General features: G+C 45.2%; 1 protein-coding gene across 3 annotated transcripts in view; it reads left to right on the forward strand.

The window, feature by feature from the left end:
• The first annotated feature begins 1,393 nt into the window (after positions 1 to 1,393).
• Sspn (sarcospan) overlaps positions 1,394 to 25,417 on the forward strand; it is a 33,353-nt gene continuing 9,329 nt past the window's right edge. The window contains exons 1-2 of one of the 3 annotated variants that reach the window (NM_001310837.1): positions 1,394 to 1,530; positions 25,116 to 25,202. In NM_001310837.1, the coding sequence (NP_001297766.1) occupies positions 25,146 to 25,202 (57 nt within the window). In that variant the 5' untranslated portion in view covers positions 1,394 to 1,530; positions 25,116 to 25,145. Of the gene's footprint in view, positions 1,531 to 3,642; positions 3,893 to 23,186; positions 23,281 to 25,115; positions 25,203 to 25,417 lie in introns of those variants that run through there. The other 2 variants (NM_010656.3, XM_006506916.4) reach the window with 2 other exon arrangements.

Consider the following 25,417-nt stretch of genomic DNA (forward strand, 5'->3'; position numbering starts at 1 on the left):
CTCCCCTGCAGATTCTCCTACTTCAGGCAATTTGCCTGATAATTACCATCCAAGGTGCAATGCCCAACACCTTCATCAGCCTCCTCCTCAGTACACAAACATACTGAAATATCTTCCTGAAGGGTGGGGGAACAGTACCAGCTTAAAAGGAACAAAGATTTATTTTTGCTCACCATGGTGTCAGAGGCATCACCATGCGCACTGGGCCTTGTCACTTTGGGTCTATCCTGGCAAAGTCTACCAAGAACTTGAGGTAGGCAGATGCAGTTTCCCACACAATGAAAAGAGAGGAATGGCAGGGTCCCAGTATCTATGCCAGGGGCATGCCCCAGGGACACAGCTTCCTCCCACTAAGTCTCACTTCCTACAGGCTCCACCATCTCCCAGCAGTGTCAAATGTAAGACAATGTCTTTGATACATGGACTTTTAAGGGACATTTAAGATTCAATCCATAAGCTCTGGAGAGATGGATGGCTCAGTGGTTAAGAGCACTGACTGCTCTTCTGAAGGTCCTGAGTTCAAATCCCAACAACTATGTGGTGGCTCACAACCATCCATAATGAGACCTGATATCCTCTTCTGGGGTGTCTGAAGATAGCTACAGTGTACAAAATCTTAAAAAAAAATTCAAGCCATAACAAGAAAAGCTTTATACTTGAGTGTGGTTCCATTAGTCATTGGCTATTTTCCATTTTGCCCCATTTCTTTAGAAAGAGGTGGCTCCACAAATTTATTTGCTTTTATTTCATGTGCACGAGTGTTTTGCCTACATGTATGAATGTGCACCATGTGTGTGAAGTGCCCATGGATGCCTTCCCACAAGCTGGAGTTAAAAATAGGTATGAGATGCCCAATATGGGTACTGCAATTGAACTTAAGTTCTCTGCAAGAGCAGCCAGTGCTTTAACTTTTGAGCCATCTCAACGATCCTAGGGATGTATTGTTTAATTTTTTGTCAACTTGACATAGGCTAGGGTCATCTGCGAAGAGGAAAGCTCAACTGAGAAAATGCCTCTATAGACTGGACTGGGGGTAAACCTAAGGGGCATTTTCTTGAGTAAATGATTGCTGTAGATGTGGCAGCTTACTGGGGAGTGGTACCTTCTCTGGGCAGGTGGTCCTGAGTTCTATTTAAACAAACAGAGAAAGCTGAGTAACTCGTGAGGAGCAAGCCAATAAGCAGCATTCCTCTGAGGCTTCCATTTCCTTCCTGGCCTGGCTCCCCACTGATACATTGTAGCAGTGAGTTGATACATTGTGAGTTGCAAGATGAAGTAAACCCTTTCCTCCCCATGCTGCTTTTAGCCATGCTGATTCACCAAGCCATAGGCGCCCTAAGACAGTGACACTGACAGCAGGGTCCACAAACAAATACTTGATTTTTCTCTGCAGATTTCTCCATACTCCCTTAAATCTGAGCCTTGAACTTACAACCTTCCTGCTGTCATCCCTCGAGTAGCCAGGCCCAACTAGACCCAAGGGCCCAACTAGAAGCTGTGCTGTTAATATGGATAAAGAGCTAATTACAGGTAATCTGCTGGCTCACTGATTTCTGTTAGATTCATGTCTGCCGGGCTGTCCATGTCATGTTCTGTTTGAATACCAGCTTTTGTCAGTTCCTTCAGGAATTCCTCATAGTCCTAGGACTGCACCACCGAGGGATGGTGGACTTCCTGGGCTGCACTGAAACCCGCGTGAGTGTAGCACACCATCCTGAGTGGAAACGGAACGTGTGCTTTCTGTTCTGCCTCTGACTTAGTGACTTTAATCTGTGCGCTGCAATTTTCTCACTGGTGTACAGAAAAAAATGTAAGGCAAATGCTGAGTCTCCTTAAGTGCCTCTGTAGGTACACAGCAGACAATAATTAGCTTAGATTCTGAGGGAACAGCAGGAAGTTAGATTCAGAGATCCCAACCTAAGATTGGGCATCCTTTATTATCTCCCTTAACATCTTGGCTACATAATTTCCTTTTGAATAAAGTTTCCAAATGTTAAAATAACCATAGAAGAAAGTCTAAACTCCCCATGGAACTGGGACTTTTTTTTTTTTTTTTTTGGTTTTTCAAGACAGGGTTTCTCTGTGTAGCCCTGGCTATCCTGGAACTCACTTTGTAAACCAGACTGGCCTCAAACTCAGAAATCCGCCTGCCTCTGCCTCTCGAGTGCTGGGATTAAAGGCGTGAGCCACCACTCCCCACTGGGACTATTTCTTAGTAGCTGCACACTGTACTTTGTCCTAAATGGTACTGCACGAAGGTATACAAAACCTTACCCATTTAAAGTTTGAGAATAGGTTGAGATCGTTTCGGCCCCAAGACCTCTAATCATTCGCTTTACCGGATAAAACTGCGTACGTCGGGAAAAGAGCGAGAGCGCCAGCTATCCTGAGGGAAACTTCGGAGGGAACCAGCTACTAGATGGTTCGATTAGTCTTTCGCCCCTATACCCAGGTCGGACGACCGATTTGCACGTCAGGACCGCTACGGACCTCCACCAGAGTTTCCTCTGGCTTCGCCCTGCCCAGGCATAGTTCACCATCTTTCGGGAAATAACCAGGTTTACCCATCTCTTCTGAGCCTCCTGGAGAGCACCAGATCTATAGCTGCCTGTCCTAGCACATTGCAAGTGCTAAAAGTAGCCCTTAAAGGTTGCCTGGGTGCAACTGTCCATCTCTATCCAGCATGCCAACACCCCCTGGACATTTAGCAAGTGTGAAGACTCACTGGGAGCCTCATAGACACTATTATTTAAACACAGGGTGGTGCACACTTGTGATCCCAGCACTTGGGAGGTGGAGACAGGAGGATTAAAAAGTCAAGGTCTTCTGTGGATACACGGCAAGTCTGAACCCAGCCTGGGCTGCATGGGACAGTCGCAAGATATAAATGAGAACAAAGGGCTTTTAAAGACAAACAAGCATGCGAGGTGTCATGATTAGCCCAGCCTCTCTACAAACAGTTATTTCATTGTTGAGTTTTAATTAATTATTATTGTGTGCAGCCATGTGTATGGTCTGAGAGTCACACGTGTGGAGGTCAAGGGTTCATCTCTGAGGAGTCATAGATAGCTTCCACTGTGGATCCTGGAAATCAAAATGAGGTCAGCAGGTTTTCCCAGCTCAGTCACCTCACTGGCCAGGAACAATTATTTTGAATGCGAGTACCTCAATAAGAAAAGAAGTTTTTTATTTTTCTTTTCTGGTTTTTTGTTTGTTTTTCTCTTTCCTTCCTTCCTTCTTCCTTCCTCCCTCCCCCCTCCCTCCCTCCTTGCTCCTTTCTCTCACCCTCCCTCCTTTCCTCCAGTGCTCCCTCTCTTTCTCCCTCCCTTTCTTCCTTGTCGGTTGGATTACATTAAAAAAAAAAAAAAAAAAAAAAGCTCAATTTAACTTTTGTCAATGACTCCACAGCTTTTATTTAGTGCAGCCGAGCCCATTTTGGATTCAGTGATCTATTAATTAAACACAAGCGGTTTAAGCATTCATCACCTTGTCTTGTACTTCCTGGAAACAAAAAAGTAAAGCAGGCTGGCATTCCCATCACACAGGCCCTGGGCGCCAGGTCCCTGTGCGTTGGCAGTTGGCGACCCCCCTCGGGTCCCCCTCCTGCCAGTGTTTTCCACTTTTGCTCAGCCCAGTCTCAGCAGACTGGGCAGGCCCAGCAGCAAGGCCCAGGCGCAGGCACCACCGAGGGAACATGGGGCGCAAGCCGAGCCCCAGGGCTCAGGAGCTGCCTGAGGAGGAGGCGCGGACCTGCTGTGGCTGCCGCTTCCCGCTGCTGCTGGCACTGCTGCAGCTGGCGTTGGGCATCGCGGTGACCGTGCTGGGCTTCCTCATGGCGAGCATCAGCCCCTCCCTGCTAGTCAGAGATACTCCGTTCTGGGCTGGGATCATTGTAAGCATCAAGTCTGTTCGGCCTAAGCACCAGCGGGCATGCGAGCCGCATGGTGGAGTGGAGACTAACCCAGCTGCATGCGCCCCCACCCTGGCTGCACCCCTAACTGCTTGGAGATTGACTTTGGGCACACTTGGGCTCCCCAGAGGAAGGCTGGGAGCAGGATTCTGGCTTTCGCCTGCCTGAGGCTTCTTGCTCCTCCCAGGGCTCTGACTCAGTCTACAGGGGAGGCCCCGTGGACATCTCGCATAGCCTCAAAGATAACTGCAGGCCCACCCTGTGTGGCTTGGTCCTTGTCTCATTCCCCAGGCCCCACGTGCGTCTGCATAAGTAGCACTGAATGAAGTTCATCCTGGGAAAAGCAGGGTAGGAAAACCTTAAGTTGGAGTTGCCACACTGGCTTTGTTAAACTACAGTTCCCTTGTAAGAGTCATGAATCACTTTCCTAAGGCAGGGCTGGAGACGACTGCAAGCACAGGCTTAATCCACACAGTGTAAGGTGGGCTGAAGCTTTGCTGGCTCCAGTGGAGTTCATTTGGGGTTGTACTAATGCCAGATGCACAGTACTCTGTTGGTGTGTGAGTTCTTGAAAGTAAAATAGATACGGCGTACGGAATACCTACTGTATGCCGGCTCTGCCAGAGATCTCCCCTGTGTTTGTAACTTCACATCTTATGGGACAGTCCTCAAGTTAGAGAAACCAGGCTGGCCCCGCCCAAGGTCATGAGCTGGGAAAGCAAAGGCAGGACTGGCTTCTCTGTAGCCGAATTCTGGCTATGCTAATACTTACCTTATTATCTAAAGCCAATGCTAAATTCTCAGGCTGTCTCGTTTGACCCATGCAACGGTGGGGATTGTTATTCCACTCTGGACACGGGGAAGCCCATTAAGATACCTGACGTCCTCAAGCCCAGAAGGTAAACGTGGCAGAGTCAGGAGAAATGAACATGGCCCCTTGGCCTTCCAGCTCCCCTCTATCCTTACTGTTGCTGACCACACACACACACACACACACACACACACACACAACCCAACATAATTTTGTATGGGACAGAACCTGAAGACACCTGATGCATATTCATAGGTGCAGATATTTTTAAATTAAGATTATTCAAACTCACAAATCTTTGCAGAGTAATTTAAAATGTTTAATTTGTGTACTGAGAATTCCCTTGAAATTATCGTGATTGGAGTTTTCTAAGTCAAATGATTTTAAAAATAACCTCTCATTTAGACATACTGGATATTTTGGTCGCCTCGATGGCTGTCAACATACTCCGGGGAAAATATCTGTCCTTGAAGGCCAGGCAAAAGGAAGGAACAAGGAATGAGGGCTGGTTTTGAAAACCAGCTTTTATTTCACTTCAGAAAGGCCAGTTCCAAAGAAATGAGTTAGATAGGGGGACAAACTGTGTTCTAATGTTTACGGCATGGCACAAAAATCCCAAAGCTTCAAGAGTCAAAAGCTCTGGCGAAATTCCTGATGGCTTTCTGGGCGTGGCACGAAGAGCTCTTTCTCTTGTTCCTTCTTTATGCTAGGGTTAAGTTGAAGTGCACCCCTAGCCTGTGGCCCCACTTGGCTTTTGAGAGAGACCCGGCAGAGGCTGTCCCAACCCACCCAGGGAGTCTCCTAGAAGCCATGTGGGGCCATGCCTCTTGTCAGCAGGATGAGGGCTGTGGGCAGGGTGTCACTGTCTCTCAGACACAGGGACCCTGTCCTTGTCTGACCACAGTGTGGTTGGTCTCCAGACACCCTTCTAGGCTGTCAGGGAGGGAGAGACAGATGGTGAAGGCAGGTGTGTAAACACCGCACCTGGTGCTCAGTCCTGGCTTAGATGTTATTTGCTGAATAACTGTGGGCAAGTTATTTAATGTCTCTAGGTTTCAACTGGGGGGGCACTCAGTGTGTGTGTCTGTGTTCATGAGTGTATACATGTGCTGAGAAGGAAGGCATTGACCTGTGAAGGTCAGAGGGCAACATTGTGATCCATTTCTTAGTCACTTCTCCATTTATTTATTTATTTATTTATTTATTTATTTATTTATAAGACAGTCTCTCACTGAACTCAAATGGTCTAGTCTCACCAAGTGGACTAGACCGGCTGGCCATGGAGCCCCCAGGATGTCCCTGTCTCTGCTCATGGAATGCTGAAGTCATAGACACTTGTAGTCGTACTGATCTTTTTCTCTGGCTACTGGAGATAGGAGCTCAAGTCTACATATCTCTGCATGGGGTGCTTTACCTGAGCCATCTCCCCAGCCCTGCTTTCCATTCCAGCCCTCAGGTTCAGCCTGAGGAGTCAGCAAGTTACTGTGTGCAAAGCCCTAGGCACAGTGCCAGCCCATAGTTAGCAGGTGATGATCTATCTCCCTGCTTTAGCTGTTAGGGGAACAGTCGCCGGTGGTGGTCTTCCTCAAGGTTCGAGCAACCTTGGATCATCTCCAGGGTGGCAGAATAGTCCCTTTTGAATCTCTCTGTTTCACAGATCACTTTGAGCCCCAAAGGAGGTATTGCTTTGGCCATCTCACCTTTCTCTGTTCCCAGCCAAGGCACCGTTTAGCAATTTCAGCACTGTGACATTAGCCTAGTGCATCCTGAATCTCTCTGGAGATTGATGATAATGAATGTGGAGGGGAGAATCTCCCAGGGGTCATTTTCCGTCTTGGAGGAGTGATTCTAGTCTGGTATATACTAGGGGACCCTGAAAAGTTGCCCTGTGCTAAAGGTGAAGGCACACTACCAAACCCACTGCTGAGCAGAGCCACGCCCACTTCCCGAATTGGGGAATGGTGTTGTTGTGGGGGCATCCAGGCTCCGGGGCAGTCTTCACGTCTCTTGAGAATAAGCTTCAGTTCTCAGACTCTCCTTTCCTAATATCTTCAGGTGTGGGTACTGATATTTCCCTAACACAAGTTGGATATCGGGGCAGATCCACACAGGTAGGCTTCTCTTTGACCGGAGCCTTGTAACTTGCTCAGTGACCCTGTGCTTAGAAACTAAAGAGGCCCTGGGTGATTTATGCTCAAGAGATTTCAGTCCAGTGGAATTATGGGAAACCAACTAGGTTACCTCCTGTCCTCTACTGTGACTGGCCATAAATGTGACTACTCATCCCGAGTCCGGCAGATGGCTGCAACCTTTTCACTTCAGTTACCAAGGATTTCTGTATAGGGAAGATAAAGGTTGATCGAAGCTGCAGTGGAGACCATGACATTGGCTCAGAGTTCTTTGTAGAGAGATGGCAGAGGTCTTAAATCATCAATGGTAATAAGAAGAGAAGCAATCTCTCTGAGGAGAACAGGGCTTCGGGCAGAACACCTAGGAAAGAAACGCTCTTTTTGGGGCTTTTTAAACCTGTTTAGTGTTTAAGCCAGATCATCATTCTTGATTTTAATTTTACGTTTGGATTTTGAGGCAGTGTCTCATGTAGAACTTTATGTAGCCGAGGCTGGCCTTGAACTGCCAATCCTCCTTCCTTCATGTCTCACATGCCTGAACTGTTTCAGTTCTTATGCAGTGAAGGAATCCAAGACGTGGCAGTTCTAATTTAGATGCCTTGGGCTTATTTTTCTCTGTTCACTAACACTTGTTACAGGTGTCTGCGTGAGTCTAAAATGATGTTTCCACAGCTGGGGGAGATCTCCATCTGCCGACAGACTGGGCCCTTATCACATCTGACAGTAATGAATACTGCCAATTAGAAAAGTAACCTTGGTGTTTTCAGAGCCTCATTCACCTCTCAGAGAGCCTGGCAGTGATTTACTTCCTCTGGCATCTCTGTCCTCAAGTCAATATCAGAGCTTGCTCTCCCCCCTCACGTCCCAGGATGCTGTGATGTTCTTGTATCTAGGGTGGAGTTGGTCTGTTTGCATTCACTGGGTAGACCAGGCTTGGGAGAAATGATCTTCCTGCCTCTGCCTCCTTGAGGGCTGGGATTAAGGGTGGGTGCTGCCATGCCCTGCCTTCTGCTGAGTTCTTTAGCTTTCTACCTCACCTCTCTGTCCATCGTCCCCATATCTAGCCCAACCAGATCCCAAACTCCTAGATTTGTGTCATAGTGACCATGTCAGAGAATTTAAAGCAAGATCTTAAAAGAAAGGGAGCCATGTTTCCCATATTCAACAACTCACAGTATAAATCTGTAATGATTAAAAGTCCCACTGAGTGCTCCAAGATCAATGCTGGGCATGGTGGTACATGCCAGCAATTACAGCAGTCAGGAGGCTGATGCAGGAGGATTCCAAGTTCCAGGCCAGTTTAGACAACACGGTGAAACTCTGTCTCAAAACTTATGCATACATACACAAAGAATTTCAGTATGTCTTTCAAATTTCAGTATTTCAATTTCAAATTTCTCTGAGGGATTAGAAATACAGAAATCAGAAGTTTCAGATCTGGTTGGAAACGACACAATGGTGTAGACAAGTTGATTGCCTATTTCAAGAGAGAATTTTAAGCACCAGGAGCCTTGTGAGAATTTACTGTGAAATTTACAAGTAGATCTAGGACCCATAGCAAGTCAGGCTGAAGGTATAGTTATCAGTTATGATTTATAACTAAAGGAAGATGGAAGAACAGAAGGCTGAAGTTTTCATCATGTCAGTTTCCACATAAGAGTCTTGATATTTTGAAAAATTAAATCCAGGATAATATTTTTAGGAACACAGTGCACAGTAATTCATTGTTTTTCATATTGGGACTTTAATATGTGTTCTCAAACCCAGCACAGCACCTCAAGTACCACTGGGAAATACGTTTTATTACATGACTGTCGCAGGGTTGTTGGAACTAAGGAATAATAATTACAGGACTGAGTCAATCCCCATGGAGCACATACAATAGATAACTGGTAAGGAAATAACTTGATAGCCATGTGAGGTTCTCACATTAAATAAAAAATTAATTTTAATGAAAGTGGCATGAGATATTTGAGAATTCGAGGAGTGGAAGAGTAAGGTTTGGACTGACCAAAGTCCTCACACACACACATGCACACTTAATAAAATGAATCTTAAAAAATACTAAGTAGCAATAGCAACCACAAAACCAGCCTTATTTGCATCCCCTAACTAAACTAAATGACTACTGGGTAGAGAACTGACTTGTGCTAAGCTCCTTGTGGGGATGAGAGGAGCAATAGGGTCGCTCTAATTCTTAGTGTAGCCATTCATGGATCCCCAGGACGCTGCTGTCCACTTCTACCTTGCTCCAAGGAAATGTCTGGGCTCTCTTACCCACTACCCTCTTTTCCACATAGTGCCATCCTTGCCATTTTTATTAAGATTGCTGTCTAATCAGCCCCTCTTGCTGGTGACATCAACATAATGATGCCTACAGGCCATGCCAAATCCAGCCTGCAAGTTTCGACGTAACTTCAGGACAAGAGTGGAAACTGGTCACTGGACTTGAACTAGGTACCATTTCATTGAAAAGTGTAGATTATTTTGGGAGACTAGATCATGTCAAACTGAAGTGCTAATTACAATGGCCAGTCAGAATGTAGTGCTAAATGGGGTCAGCATGTCATGGCTATTTATTATCCTCCACCCTGCTTTCCATGGGGGGGGGGGTGCCCATGTGCACATGTGTGTGTGTGTGCACGATTGAGTGCCACAGCAAGCATGTAGAGGTGAAAGGGCAACTTGGAGTTGGTTCTTTCCTCTCACTATGTGGATCCTAGGGGTCGAACTCAGGGCTGGTGGCAAGTATCTTTATCTTTGACCCATCTTGCTGGCTTTGTTTTTGAGATGGGCTCTCACATATCTCAGGTTAGCCTTGAACTTCTGATTCTGTCACTACACCTAAGGAGAGCTACACTTTTGTTCTATGACTTACCAGCATGTTTGTGTGTGTGTGTGTGTGTGTGTGCACGTGCTCGAGCATGCACGCATGTATGTGCCCTCATGCCTTAGGGGAACATTTGGAGGAGGGTTTTTTTTTTTTTTCTATGATTGCATCATTATCCCGTTACCTTCCTTCCTCTAATTCTTTCCATGACCCCTTCAAATTCCTGTCCTCTTTTCCTCTTATTGTTATTGTTACATATAGGTATATATTTTGTGTATATGTGCATAAATATATAAATACAACAGGTCTGTTGTTATTGTCCAAGTTTGGGTCTTATCACAGCAGATTTCTTGGACCTCTGGCTCTTGCAGTTAGTTCTTCCACAGTGTTCCCCGAAGCTTTGGCTGCAGGCATTGTGCTGTGGTTGATGCATCCACTGGGTTTGAGCACCCCGGGATTAGCTGTTCTCTGCATCTTGACTAGTTGTGGTTTTCTGCAGTAGTCTCTGTGTGTTGCTAGAAGCTTCCTTGGAGAGGGGCTGGCGCTCCACTTATGATGGGCACAGTGCTAAGTAGTTAGGATGGAGTTGGGGATTATGTTGCTTTGGTCACACTGTGGTCCTAGGTTTGGGGAGCAGTTGGGTTTGGGGAGCGGTTGCTCTCATACAGTTATGGATCACATCTTTGTCAAGTTTCTGTTAAACTAAAAATCAAACGGATCCAGCTCGTGAACGTGAGAGTAACCTAAGGGTCTCACTGGCTGCATAGCTCTTAGGTGTGAGTAAGCAATGGGGGTGAGGGTGGGGGAAGGGCTGCAGCTCCACAGGATCTGGCGTCACTTGGGAGATGGGCCTCTATGTGTGCCTGGTAGGGAGTTATAGTAATTATCTTAATTGAGATGAGAAGACAGGCCCACTGTGGTTGGCACTGTTCCCTGGGCACCGATCCTGTGCTGTGTGATAGCTGAGCACCAGCATTCTCTCTCTCTCTCTCTCTCTCTCTCTCTCTCTCTCTCTCTCTCTCCCCTTCTTGGCTACAGATGTCATGTGACCTGCCCACTTGACCAGCCCCGGCAATCTCCTGTTGCCATGACTGCCCTGACTTAATGGACTGTAATCTGAAACTATGAGCCAAAATAAACCGTTTCTCTTAAGTTGCTTTGCTTAGGGCATTTTATCACAGCATAGGAAAATAAACTAAGATGACCCTCAGCATTCTGGAACTCAAGGGGATTTACCCATCAGCTCGTCTTTATAGTTTTCAGCTATTGTTAGTTTTTTATGTCAACGCTGAAAATTCCACTGATATTTTGGTTTATAAAATGTGTTGCAAATGTATCACAGCCTCGGGTCCAGGTGCGCTTCTGGGTAGTGCCCCACTTAGATGTTAGTCCAAGGACAACTTGTGGGATTCTGTTTGCCCATCGCGAACATCCCCAACCAGGCTTTGCTTCTTGGGTGTTGGACGAGCCTGAGCCATCGCAATACAAAGCCATTGAGGGCAGTCAGCTTGCCCAGCTCTATTCCCAAGTCAGCTGCTAATGGGGTACAACCACTGCTAAGGATCAAGAGCCTTCCCGTGTCTCCTCTGTGTGTGTGTGTGTGTGTGTGTGTGTGTGTGTGTGTATGTATGTGTGTGTGTGTATGTGTATGTGTGTGTGTGTGTGTGTAGGTGTGTGTGTAGGTGTGTATGTGAGTGTGTGTATGTGTGTGTGTGCATGTGTACGTGTGTGTGTATGTGTGTGTGTGCATGTGTGTGTGTGTAGGTGTGTATGTAGGTGTGTATGTGAGTGTGTGTATGTGTGTGTGTGCATGTGTACGTGTGTGTGTATGTGTGTGTGTGTGTGTTTAAGTTGACATTGAGTGTCTTATGCAATCCTTCTCTTTACTTGGTGAGACAGTGTCTCTCACTGAACCCAAAGCTCACCAAATAGGCTAGATTGGCTGGCCAGTGAGCCTCAGGGACCAGTTTTCTTTAATTTACCAGTTCTGGGATTAGGGACACATGGCTTTAGGGACATGTGACCTTGCTGGGCTTTGTCATGTATGTTGTGTGTTGCTTCTCATGCTTACATGCAAGTGACTTACTCCCTGAGCCACCTCCGCAGCCCTCTCCTTTGGTGTTTGACTTGATGTTCAGCCATGTAACATCTTCAAAGTCACAGCTCCTTCCTCTCCAGCACGGTCAGGAGCTGTTTTTTCCTGAGGTGGCAAAAGGCCTATCGGTAACGGTTATCAGCAATAAAGGGTCCGCCGGAGTCAGTGCAGAAATAAGCAGCTGTCCCCTGGCTGGGCTGCCCGCATTCTGAGAGGGACTGAGAGAGCCCTGGATGGAGCCCTCTCGGTGACATCTCACTCCAACGCTGCTTTGAAGGTGTTTGATTCAGCGGTCACTGTCACACTGCCATTACAGACCCCTTTATGATAAGCTGTTATCAAGGCCCTCTCTTAAGTGGAAGATGATAACAGAGGTCAAGACAAGGAGGGGAATTGCTGTTGTGTTAGCCACTCTGATAACTAGGAGAGAATGTCACCCACTGGCCCTTCTTTGGTGTCAGAACTCGGACTCTGATTGGACTGTTAGGCCCAGACTGCTGCACCTTATCTCCCACTCAGCTGTGTTGTGAAAGCTGAGGCCCTGTGAGGAGAATTGCTGCGGAGAGAAGGCAAAGGCGGGGAGGAAGGCAGAGTGAAGTTACCTTGGGAGGAACACTCAAGGCTGTGAGAAGGGCATGGGAAGGTGTCAAGGTAAACAATTAGAGAGAACTGCATGGGAGGTTGAGTTCTGACATTGTCCTCAAAAGCCCCACCCCCTGTCTCAGGAGAACCAGCCTCTGGAGCCTCCATCTCAGGAGAGCCAGGTTCTCATGCTGTCTGTCTGTCCTCTAGCCTGATTCTGACTTATAGGGTCTAAATACTCCTGGAAGAATAGTTTATTGGATGTTTATGACTTTTGGTCTTTGTTCATGGTTCTGAGACCAACTATAATTTTAAAAATGAACATGCGATTGTGTCCTAGAACCCTCAATAAATAATTCTCATTCAGTCATCAAATCCAGTGCGTCACAGATTTTTCCACGCTGAGACCTCCTGGAAGCCTTGCTCCCCTTCCCTCTGCCTTACACAAACCTCACAAAAAGCCCTGTGTCTGGCTAGCCACGTTGTGGAGAGAGGCACACAGGACAGACTGCCAGCTGCTGGGGACATTAACCTCCTCACACTGAAAGGTTCTCAAACTCGAGGTTACACTAGCATCACTACTGTTTAACGATCACTTATAGCTAGCTCATATTTTAAAAATGTTGTCAGAGAAGCCCCTTGATAATGTTTTAAAGATCAAACAAGGTGATTCATATTGATTGATTCTACATGCCATATATCATACTGTTGAGCGATTTTCTGTCAACTGCACAAATTCTCAAGTCTGAGCTCAGGAATGTCAGACCTTCCATGGTGCAGCTGTTTCTTTCTGTCATCCCACTCCCTATATTCCTCCCTTCCCCCTCTCCTCCTTCCTTCTTCCTCCCCCTCTTCTTCTTTGAGACAGGGTCTCATTGGCCTGGACCTCACCACATTCTAGGCTGGCCTATCAGCAAGACCCAGGTTTCCTCACCGGTCACATCTCTGTGCCAAGATGGGTTTCCTTGTGGGTTTGGAGGGAACTGAACTCAGTCAAGTCTTCATGCTTACAGGTCAAACACTTTGCTGGCCTATCTGTCTATCTGTCTGTCTGTCTATCTGTCTATCTATCTATCTATCTATCTATCTGATCTATCTATCTGATCTGATCTATCACTCCAGTCTTATTGGAAAGGATGCTTCTTGTGGTTTTGGATTTAATTTTTTTATAGTATGCACACCAGCATGTAAGCACAGGTGCTGGCCTTCATTGATAAATGAATTCTTTATGTCTTTACTAATTTTGGTTTGCTGGTTCATCTTTTAAGAGGTGTTGTGTGATAACTCAGTGTGGCCTATTTGAGTGTATCTTCCAGGGAGTTTGGTTGTACCTAGCATTCCAATGGTTTTATAAGCTTATATAATCCATTCTCTTAGCCCACTCATCATGAAGACTCAAGCAGACTCAAAAGAGATATGAATTCATAATGAGCCGCTATGTTTCTGCCACCCAGATCTGAAAATTATCAACTTGTATTTACTCCCACTTGCTTTGTATCTTTGGGTCTTCTCATGATCCATTATGTACCCCTTAAGTTTATTTTGAAGTAAACCCCAGTCTTGACATTATTCTATCTATAAATATTTTGCTATTTAAGTCAAACAGTAAAGATCATACAAAAATAAATTCTAATATAACAGAAAAGTTAATTTCTTAATAGGAATTAATTTATGGGTATTTCTTAAGTTTGTTAAAAACCAAGATCTAGTTGTAATTAGTCCACCTGATTTTTGTACCTACTAAAAGATTTGCCCTTTATTTCCCACTATCAAGTGTTAACCAAGGTCATAATCATGTTCATGTTCCTGAATCATGCAAATAGTTTCTAACACTCTACCCCAACCCAGGCCCCATCAACCAAAACACAATTCTGGAGATATTCGGGGCTTGTGGCTAGCTATTTGCTAGACTTGCCAGTGTGTAGCCATGTTAAAGGCAAACCTGTGTGGCAGTCTTGGTTTCTTGGTTCCATCTTTATGGCTACAAAGATGCTCAGACCTGTCATGGGTGTCTGTAACTATTAAAAGCAGTCTCTTCTTACAAGGGGATGGGCCACACCCTCCTGCACTAAGTAGGCCATGCCCTCCTGCATCAGGCACCAGGTCTCTCTTTAGGACCTTTGCTTTTGACAACTTTTATTTCCTTACTAGTTAATAGAATAGATATTGGCTGCATTTAGTCCAGTATTTCAAAGTGTTTTCTAAGGAGTTTTTGTGTAATTTAATCTTTGATAGTATACAAAATAGTACTTTTTTGAACCAACTGTTAAATTTCAGATCTTTCTGAGTCACAGTTTTCCATAAAATAATATAGTACTTTATTTTTTTAAACTTATTGCCGTTTTTGGAAGCAAATGACCTAGTATATACAGAGTTAGGTCACTATTTTTTTTTTGGTAGGGGACTTACTTGTACATGGGTTAGATAATAAATAAGTAGGGCTGGGTTTTAGACAAAGGCCTTGCTCTACCCCGGGCAGATAAGGAAAGAAAAGGACACTGGGTGTTTAGCCTAGTTTATAGCCATCACCTACTTTGTTGCTTCGAGATCCTGTTGTCTGTATTTATTTGGTCTTTTGAGGATGTAACTGCAAAACTTCTCAGTAGTTCCTATGAAGTATATAAATCTTCACCCAAACACACAAATCTGTGTTACACTGAGAGAAGATGCCTGGCAGGAGGAAGGATGGGGGCTTCGGCTGTAACACAGACCAACCCTGGGATAGATGTGGGTTTCCCAAGAAACACCCAGCCAGAGAGCCCATTGGCTTCAGTGATGACTCACTTAAAATGGCTTTCAGACAAGGCTTTGAAACATCGGTGTCGGGGCTACTGAGTCCTGGCTCAATTCTCTAACATCTTCCCAGTTTTTACAGAAATCTCGCTTTGGCAGAAGCATCAAGGAAAACTCGGAGTTTCCATAGGATTTAGGGATCTCCCACCCACTCCCTGATCCAGCCAGTTTGCACATTTCATCTCATCTACATCCGCTCTGTAGGAATCATTGTGTACCACGTACAGAAGGCAAGTCATCGCCCGCACAGCGCTGTGTGCTGGGGACAGGGGCCAGTGACTTGCAGAGATCATTTCTCCCTTCCCACTTGAAAGCTCGTGTAACAGATCTGGCTAAACACTTCAGTGCGCATTCCAGAGCCTCATTGGTGGAAAATACTGAAGAAAAGAAACAGTTGTGCTTATTGGAAGTGTCAAGTCATGACGAAGCCCATGTTTCTGAGTAGGACTGAGGGTCCAGGGCTGAAAGGGGCAGGGCCACCACTGGATTTAAAGGGTCTCTCAAGGTTCCCAGCCAATCAGAGCTTGGATCACAGCAGAGTGGGTGACTTACTCATTCCCAGCCAATCAGAGCTTGGATCACAGCAGAGTAGGTGACTTCTCTTTGCTGCCTTAAGAATCACTCAGTTTTAAGAAAGTAAAAAAAAAAAAAAAAAAAAAAAAAAATCTCAAAAATGTTCTCACGATTTATTTTGTCAAGAGATTTATGTCTGACAAATCCCTGGGTGAGGCCAGGTTAGCTTTTGTATTTTAAGGAAATTGCCATATTATCAATCTTGGTTTAATGTCAATGTCTTTGCACACTGATTTGTGAAAAGTGTGTGCAGTTATTGTAATTCAGCCATGTGCCTGTCACACAGACACCCTTAAGGCAAAAATGACAAGAACTAAGGACAGAATGGGAGAGAGGAGGTTAAATGGATGCCACTCAAGCTGACATGGCTGTTCTTCCGGAAGTCTTTCCTCTTTAGACCCCAGAGGACAGACACACTTAAAGCAGTAGGATTGTTTATCATCAGGACTGGCCTTCTAATGAGACATTTCGACCTATATCTCTAATATTTGCTTCTTTTAAATGTAATAAAATATCTGGTGTGGTAGTGTACACCTGCAATCCCAGCACTTGGGAGAGAGAAGCAGGCCAGAGGGTAAAAAGTTCAAGGCTACCCTCTACTACATAGTGAGCTCCTTGCCCACGAAACCTTGTCAACTTTACAAACTAAATATTAAAGCTTTCCCTCTGCCCCCCTGGAAGATGTGGGAATACAAAGCTGAGGGCCGTAGGCCAAAACTCAGACTTTCATAAGCAATGCGAGATTTCTCTGCCAGGCCTTCCCTTGGACAGCGTCTGCTCCAAGGAATTTTTTTTTTTTAAGAAAAATTATGAAAGATAAGGAATAAGATGGGTGGCAGTCTACAACTGCAGCTTCTGGAGGCAGATGACAGGGAGTGGCCTGCCCTCCTGTCCTGTCCCATGTAAATGAGACAAATCTTAGCAACTGTTCCTGGCTGGACGATTCTTTCACTATATAGAGCTTTGTGCGTGATAGAATAGAAGTCAGTATTCTGAGCCTGATTAATGAAACTGAGACCCTTTTTTCAGGTTTATAGTTAAAGCCCTGCATTTAATGCCCACGCCGGATGCTTCCTGTCTCTTCCTGTTTGGTTCAATCTTGAGCCCTCAGACCGGTTTTCAGCCGTTCTCTCTGTTTCCTGTTATTTCTGTCCTCTGTCAATGTCTTGTGTACTAAGTTTGGCTGGAACTATTGTGTTTCCAAAAAAAAAAAACAAAACAAAACAAATCAAAACAGTAATACTAACTTTGGATCTGGTATGGCCAGAAACTATTTTTCTCATTGAGCAGTTTGTTTGTTGTTCAGCATCTATTCACGCTCACCTCTATGACATTATCTCAAGTAACTAGAAATATACAAAGCACACTGCATGCAGTCACTGAGATTGGCATCTCCTGGGCAGGTGGTAATAAACAGGCCTATAGCAGAAACAGAACAAAGCAGAAAAAGAAGTTTTCTGTCACCAGATGTTTGCTAACTGTTCGTGCCAACGTTGTGGAGAGGTGTCTAAGAAGTGCGCCCTGCAGAAGGCTAGGCTATGACATGAATGGATTGATTCGTTTGTTTGCTTGATGCTATTTATCAGCTGCCCTGTGTTCGCCGTGTCGCCGGCTTTATGCTAAGCTCTCTCTCTATGCTCTCCCTTCAGCAGTGTAGGAAGCAGGCCTCACTGATGTCCTAGACATAGAACTGCCAGATACAGTGCTAAGTCTCCCTCTTTAGCTGGGGGGCCCATCTCACCACAGAACCACGGGCCAACAGGATGTTTCATCCTGTGCCCTTGGTCCATGCATGTCACATATGTAGCTGTGAGGTCTTGGGTCATGTGCAGTGGATCTGTGCTGATGAAGAAGGGAGCTAGCAAGACCCATGTAAGAAGCGACTCCACTGGCGTATGTGTGCACGCATGTCTGTGCAAGCACTAATGCTGGATGTTGAGCTCTTGGTTGTCTGTGGTTCTCAGTCACTGCTGCCTCACTGGGCCCCTTTACACTTAAGGATACCTTAGGGTCATCAAGGTAGAGATTTGGGTCTTGACTCCTCACTGTGGAGTTGCAAGCCTCCAAGAGTCCGTGGTACACAGTGGCGTCACAGTGAACACTTGTTAAACAGAGTGAGACCGTGCCTAAGATGTCACAGGGTGCTTTTGTTTATTTTGCATATATTTTTCTTTTTCAGCTCAGATTTCAGAGTAAGTCCCTGGGAGAGACTGAGGTCATGTGAGATGGGAAACAAAATAGTGCCTGCCGAGGTTCCCGGGTGGGAGTCACCTAAAAGTCTTTAAAACAGTTTACACTTTAGCAAGAATTACTTTCTCCATTGAGTTTTAGAGACAGGAGTCTCCCTGGCTGACTTGGACCCCCTGTGCTTCACATATGGCCCAGTCATTCAAGGGAGGAGCAGGAGCTGGCAGGCTCCACAGATCTCTGTGCCACTGGCTGCCAGGACTCCTCCTGGGAGATCCTGTGGCCCCTGTGGGGGCAGGGACAGGTGGTGTGCCCTGATGTCACGTTGGTGAGGTTGCTCCTCAGGCTTCTCATTGAGTTTTCTGCTCCTTGTCTATAAAGCAGAGCCACTGACTGTGACCTCCCAGGATGCTTGTGAATGTGAAATAGAAGCCAGGCGTGGTGCACATTTGAGAACCCACCGCTTAGGAGGCAGAGACAGGAGGATCAGGAGTTCAAGGTCACATTCAGCTGCAGAGTGAGTTAGAGGCCAGCCTGGATTATGGGAAACTCTGGAAAGTAACAACAAAACAAACAAAAGAAACAGGATAATTTGCACCCTTTGCTTACTGAGGTACCTAGCATTGAAAATTGCTTGCTCTCAGCCCATTGTTAAATCATCCAGGCATGGACTTTTCCTCATATAAATATCAAGAGCATGCCCAGTGACCACTTACATGGATACTAATTAAAAGACAGAGTACATGTAACCAACAGTGTCGGCTTTGAGCCTGGCTATCCTGGCAGTACATTTGGGACCTCTTAATGGACTAGAAACATGATCTCCGACAGCCATGGTAATGATGGCATTAGTAATCACCAGCTAATGATATATCATCAATCAATAGTGGCCTCAGGCTGGGCTGTATAGAAGGATTACCCCAGGTGCCTTCTTTACATTCTTATTAGTCGTCAGATTAACCATCACGACAAAGTACTGTTGCAGATGGAGGAACTGAGAACAGGGAGAATCAGTTAAAGCCAGGCATGGTGGTGCATGCTTGCAGCCCTGGCACTCAGGAAGTAAAGACAGGAAGAGTTCAAAGCCAGTCCTAGCTACATAGTGACATCACCAGCCTGGGTTTCAAGAGATTCTGTCTCAGGTGAAGGTAGGGACTGTACTTCACCAGTAAAGAGATAGAATCAAAATTCAAGCTCTTTTCCCACCATGCAGCACTGTAACCACGTGCACAGTCTCATACATGACTTTCAACTGAACCAAGCAGCCCGTTCTCACTTGTTGAAGGAACTCTGGCTCAGTGTTTCATGGTTTTGGATGATATTTTTCCTTTCTTGTGTGTATTCTAAAGTGAAGGACCTATTTCTGTGCCTTGTTATTGTGCATCTATCTAAATCTGTAATGAAAAGTGAGGCCATGATAACAGACAGAAGCTGTCCATCACAATCCCATTGTTCTCGCTGCCTCCACGTTCTGGAAGGTTCTGGGAGCATCTCTGAATTCTTAGCATGTGTGGCATGCCATCCTGAGACATGGGATGGTTATCACACACACAACCAATAAAAAATCCTTTCCAACAAAATTGGACCATGTCTTCAGGGGGATGTCAGGAAAGTCCATCAGTGGCTCAGAGCTGCACCCCGACAGCTTTATCTTTAACAAATACACATATTTAAAAAGACAGCTATCTCACTGACTCTAACACTATGAAATGGACAAAGGATCTTGTTACCAGTTGGAAGGGAGCACGGTATTGACTGTTTATTTCACAAGGGGATGTGGGTCATCCTGCTGTTCAGTGTTTCCATGTCATATACACTACCCACCAATTATCCACTTAGCAGATGTACAGGCTACCACATCAACTGTCATTATAGTATGGAGCTTATATTCAAATAAGTCTATTTTATTTACTAATGGCATACTAGAGTATTGACACTAATAACTTTTTTATAGTTTATTGTAAGTTTTATATTTTGTGATTAATATGATGCCATATATATGTATATATGTATGTATATATATATGGCACGCATAGATAAGTAGATAGATAAGTAGATGGATGAGTGATAGATAAGTGATAGATAGATACTGTCTGTTGTCTTTAGCATCTAATGGGGTCCTTATGTCTCTCATAGATAAAGGTGGAGCAGAGTGTGAAGTGGTGTTTCTCTTTGGCTCTCTCCTGTGTTCCTCTGTACTGAGTCTCTGTGCTGATTGCAGAGATTCTAAGCAGCTAGTAGAGCTTAATTTGCCAAATGTAGTAATAAACCAACCTCACTGGGTGAACAGACACTCCCATCAATGTAGAGGCAGGAGATGCGGTGGGAGCAGTATGGCAGCTAGGTCATGAAGCTGTCTCATGAAGGCTGTGGGCAGGCACCTCTCGCTCGGCAGCCTCAGCTCAGCACTCTGGAATCTGCCATGGTAGGATTTACTGCATGGAAATGACTGAATGTGGTGAGCAGTTCTGAGATGCCATACCCCTGAAGACGTGGTCCAGTTTTGGAAAGGAATTTTTGGCTTTGGATGTGTTGGCAATAACCACCCCATGTATCAGAATGACATGCCACACATGATAGTAATTCAGAGATACTCCCAGAACCTTCCAGAACGTGGAGGCTGCAAGCTCTGGAGTGGGGTTGTGTTTAAGTAGCAATGAAGACAGAGGGGCTCTGCCTTTGACTTTAAGGATTCTTACATTATGAAGCACTAACTTGTCTTGTGGTGCCAACACTTTTATTGTGTATACATTATGAATATTAAAAATTCATCCTGCAGTAAATGTACGCCTAACCTTTTTGCATTCCAAAGTCTCAGAGGGGAAGAAATATATGTAAAGATTTCCACATTGGTCTGAACACACTGTAAGTGGCCATTGATAGCACATCTGTTTTCACTCCTCATAAGAAATGGCTCTATACCATATCCCACCATCCTGACAGATCTGACACAGGCACTCAGGGGCTGTGTTTTTGCTTCGATCTGTTCTTATCAGGATGTGGGCCCAGGACCACCACCACCAGCAGCAGCAGCAGCAGCCTTGGGATTTGTCAGGGATACAGATTCTGGGTCTTAACCCTAGACCTATCGAATCTTAAATCGTAAAGATGGGACCAACCTGTAAGGTGATTCTGAACCTTCTCAGCCTTGTCTAATGAGGAAGGGGCAAGAAGAATGGAGCAGGAAAGACCCTACAGCCATGTTGACATGTCTCCTATGATCCTGAAATCTTGATTCAGTAAGCAATGCTAATAGCTCTTTTGCTGTTTCTTATTATTTATTATTCTGGCACAGTATATGCTAACAGTTCTCTTGAGTAAGACCACATCACACTGATAGACTACAGTACATTTATCAGTTGTTGAAAATGACTCCGAAGAGTTTATCTTAAATCATCAGATGCGGGTCACCATCTGTAGAGATTTTCTTCAAGAAAATGCAGGGAAAATCAGTGCCTCTGGTCCTGTGGGTGGTCCATTGACTTCATGACCGTAGACAGAGGTTAAGTTCCTCTTGTTACAATATTGATCGGATGAAAGCATTTTGCATCCAATACTTACAGAAATAGTGTCACGTTTCCAGTTCACAAGTGATCGATGGGGCTGAGGAGGCAGGGGGAATAATGAATGGTATTTGGCAGGAGAAGGTTGTATCCCCCAACAACCCTGTATAGCAACTCTGTCAACAACTGGAAGAAGGAAACAAATAAGTTGAGGTAGTGAAAATGTCACAATGCCAGACTATAAATACAACTGAGAGAAAGAAATGATAATAATTCCCAGCTTTGCAGACTATTTTGGGAAATCATTTATACAAACATCTCACCGAGTTGGTCCTCCATCCTGCTCAGAATTCCTTACCAGGCATCTCTGCCATCCATTAGGTCAAATAGGTAAAGCCACTATGTAGCAAGACCCAGGACCCCTGCTTCTAGAAACAGACTTGACATTGAGACTGTTCTAGCCCTGCTTAGCTCTACGGCTCACAAGAGGCAGTGTAGACCCGACCCTGTTCGGACAGTCTTTCTACAGATTGAGGGGTTTAGAAGCAAAGAACTTGTAGATGCACATGTCTGAAAATAGGTTACAATGTTTCCTTTGCTCCTTTCCATTCAAAAGAATATTTGAAGATTTTCTTATCAATAAAGTTGGTAATGTGATCTCCCCAAACGTTCAGTGACATAGGCCCAGTTGCTTCTTGGCACTGATGTTCAGGCTTTATGTCTTTGTGCAGTGTGATAGCACCTGGCCCACCTGGACCTTTGTCTGGTCCATCAAGTAACTTATTAAATACCTCACTAATATCCACTCCTTGTTCTGTGGACTTCCTCTCACGGATGTGAAGTGAGCTATGGCCCCATTCCAGGAGATTCATGCATGAGCATGCCCTTTCCTTCAGTGCCCGAGAGCCGGAGCACCCTGTATTTTCTGGGCATGCCCACATCCTGCCAGCTCAGGAAGCAGGCCCTTCCTTCAGTCTGGCATGAGAACTCTTTTTTCTTTCCCTATGGCCATAAAGCTTCCAGTGTGAGGTATTTAATAAATATGATTTTTCTAGAATATCCTTGTACACACTATCAATAAAGAGAAAAAAAACCCTGTTAGTCATGCAAGGTTATAAGAACTTCACCCTATGTAGACTAACATTAATACATCCTGAGCTAGCTCAAGCCTTGTAATGATGTAATATGATGTACCAAAGTTAAAAGAAGTATATTTGAAGTACTTTTTGTCCAAAGTGGGTAACTTGGACTTTTTTTCTATTTTCACAAGGCTCTGTAGTTGGGCCAGTATTTCCTACAATTTTAACGGCTTCATATAGGTGCATGGCAAACATATCATAACCATCTTCCTCTGTGGATCTTCTCCCAGCCTCTGTCAGGTCAGTTCACCATCTGTGCATCCCACAGCGGACAGGCTGTTCACACCTCCCCTGTACTGCAGCCTCTCTCTGGAAGGCTGGGCCGGTGTCAGAGCGAGACTGTGGTTTTCATCTCTCAGTTCCCAGAGACACAGAACAGTACAGCACAGACTGTAAGTTCAGCGGATAGACAAGCAGCGTGCTGTTGAATGTGGCTGGGCATTGCTATGCTACATTGTATCTTGCTGGAGGTCAGGTCTAGTGAAGTGGACACAAAGTGTCAGCTAATGGAAGGGGCTTTCTATTGGGGTGGTGGAACTGTGATTATGGTCAGTCAGTCTTGATCTTCTGAGTGTACGTGTCTTACAACAAGAAGGAGAGAATTCTCACAACTGAGATTTCAGCCCGGCAGCCTCCAGGGACAAAGACAATTACGTGGGGGAAACTCTTGATCCTGCTGACAGAAGCTGAGGAGAGAGCCCAGGCATGTGCTTCAGGATATGACAGAAGTAAGTTTAGAACATTCTGTCTGGCTTGCGGCTGCTGAACAAAACAAGGTCTTTGTTCCTTTGCTTCGATCCTTCTGAGTGGGGATATGTATTGAAGCCCCGAAGCCTTGTCAAACGGGTGTCCATTGGCTTGTTTGAAAATGTATTTAAAGACTTGAAAATAAAAGTGGGGCTGGTTGGGAAGAGAAAGGGGGGGGGGTGTCACTGGAGTGGGAGGGGCAGTGATGGTAAAGGGTGAATAGGATTAAGAAATACTGTGTGTGTGTGTAAAAGCATTGTGATGAGACCTGCCGTGGTGTGTTAGTAATGCACACCAATAAAATGATAATTTAAAAAGTTCCTGCAAAAAGAACCTGCTCCCTGCCTTAAAAGCATGGGAGCACAGCGTGTGTCACACTCATTGTCGCCGTGGTGGGTACTGGGCACCGGGTTCTGTGGTACAGCGTCACCTCCCTCAGTCCTGCTTTATTTCCCATTCACATCTCTTCAGACCAGCATGCTTGTGATTCCAGTGATGTGCTGGGCATGGTGGTGCATGCCTTTAATCCTAGCACGTGAGAGGAAAAGGCAGCAGATTTCTGAGAGTTCGAGGCCAGCCTGGTCTATAGAGCTCGTTCTAAGATATCCAGGGCTACACAGAGAGCCCGTTTCAAACAAACAAACAAACAAACAAACAAACAATCATCTGAAACTTACAGTGATCCTCCTGCCTCAGCCTCCAGAGTTATTGACATTACAGTCACAGCCACCAGACCCAGCCTCCTAATAGATTAATCTTGTTCAGATTGGTGAAATAGTATCTCAGTGTCCTTACCATGTCACCAGATGTCTCTACTTTCCTGAAATGTGTCTGAGGCCATGCCACTCCCTGCTGGAGAGCCAAGCCATCTCTTCATCAGTGCTGTGTGCTGTATCTCCACCGTGTCTTTTCTACTCTATGCCTTGTTACAGTTCTACTGTGGGTCTCTCTGTTTCACTAACCTGCTTTGCACTGTCTCATTGCTGGGCTATTGCTGCTGCATCTGCCTTCATTAGGCTGCCTGCTGTGTGCCCTGGACCTGCAGTATGGCTCCCTGCCTTCCCTTCCATCTCTAATAACATGGGATCATAAAATACCTGCCTTGTAGGGCTCTGTGACATGGCATGAAGGAAGACATGGAAAGCCCTTGGAGGAGCTCCAGTGGCTGCTGCTGGTGCCTCTTGCTGTTATTAGGCTGTTTCAAGCCTTCTTTTTAAAGCAAACCTTCTATATTTTCCTATTAGACTTAATTCCTTTAACCTTTCAAAATCCTCTGAATGGCATGTAGCCAATGATGCCCTGACTTAGAGTAGTGTGTGAATTTATTCTGGCCTCTATTGCACATATACTAATCAAATAGATTAAATTTTATGTATCATTGTATATGCTCGAACTATCTTTTATACTCCCTGGAATACAGAGGAACTTAATAAATACCGGTGAGAACAATGGCTTTACTATTTTAAAGGCATGTCCCATTGGGCTAGAGGTCTACTGCTCATACACAGGATCTGAGTGCAGGTCCCAGCATCTGACCCATGATGGATGGTTTGGTTTACAACTGCCTACAATTCCAGCTCCGGGAGATCTGACGCCATCTTCAGGCCTCTGAGGACACTACACTCATGTACACATACCCACAGATGGGCACACAAACAATGCATCTTTGAAGTTGTGTCTCACAGGTTGAGAGAAACACAAATCATGAGCAGAATGAAGGGCTTAGCAACAAAGGTGGCACTGTGGGGGACACTGAGCTGTGTGTGGCTGGCGTCCTGGTGCCCAGTCATGTTTGTGTCCTGTGTTCCCTCTGCAGGTCTGCGTGGTGGCTTACCTTGGACTGTTCATGCTTTGTGTCTCATACCAAGTTGACGAGAGGACATGTGTCCAGTTTTCTATGAAGGTAAGTTGTTTCTCCTGTTTTCATAGAAAAGAATCTGATTGCAAACAAGAGAGGTGCTACTTAGTTAATGACTCCAGAAACTCCATTTTCAGACAGAAAAAACATGTTCTAGGAGGGCATTGGTACAGTCATAGAGGTAATGCTAGGCCTTTTAATTAATTTCCAGGAGTTGTGTTGGCCTACAGCACATGAAGTAGGACCTTTAATGCCCCCAT

The sequence above is a fragment of the Mus musculus genome, chromosome 6 (assembly GCF_000001635.26).
Source record: "Mus musculus strain C57BL/6J chromosome 6, GRCm38.p6 C57BL/6J".
Classification (NCBI taxonomy): domain Eukaryota; kingdom Metazoa; phylum Chordata; class Mammalia; order Rodentia; family Muridae; genus Mus; species Mus musculus.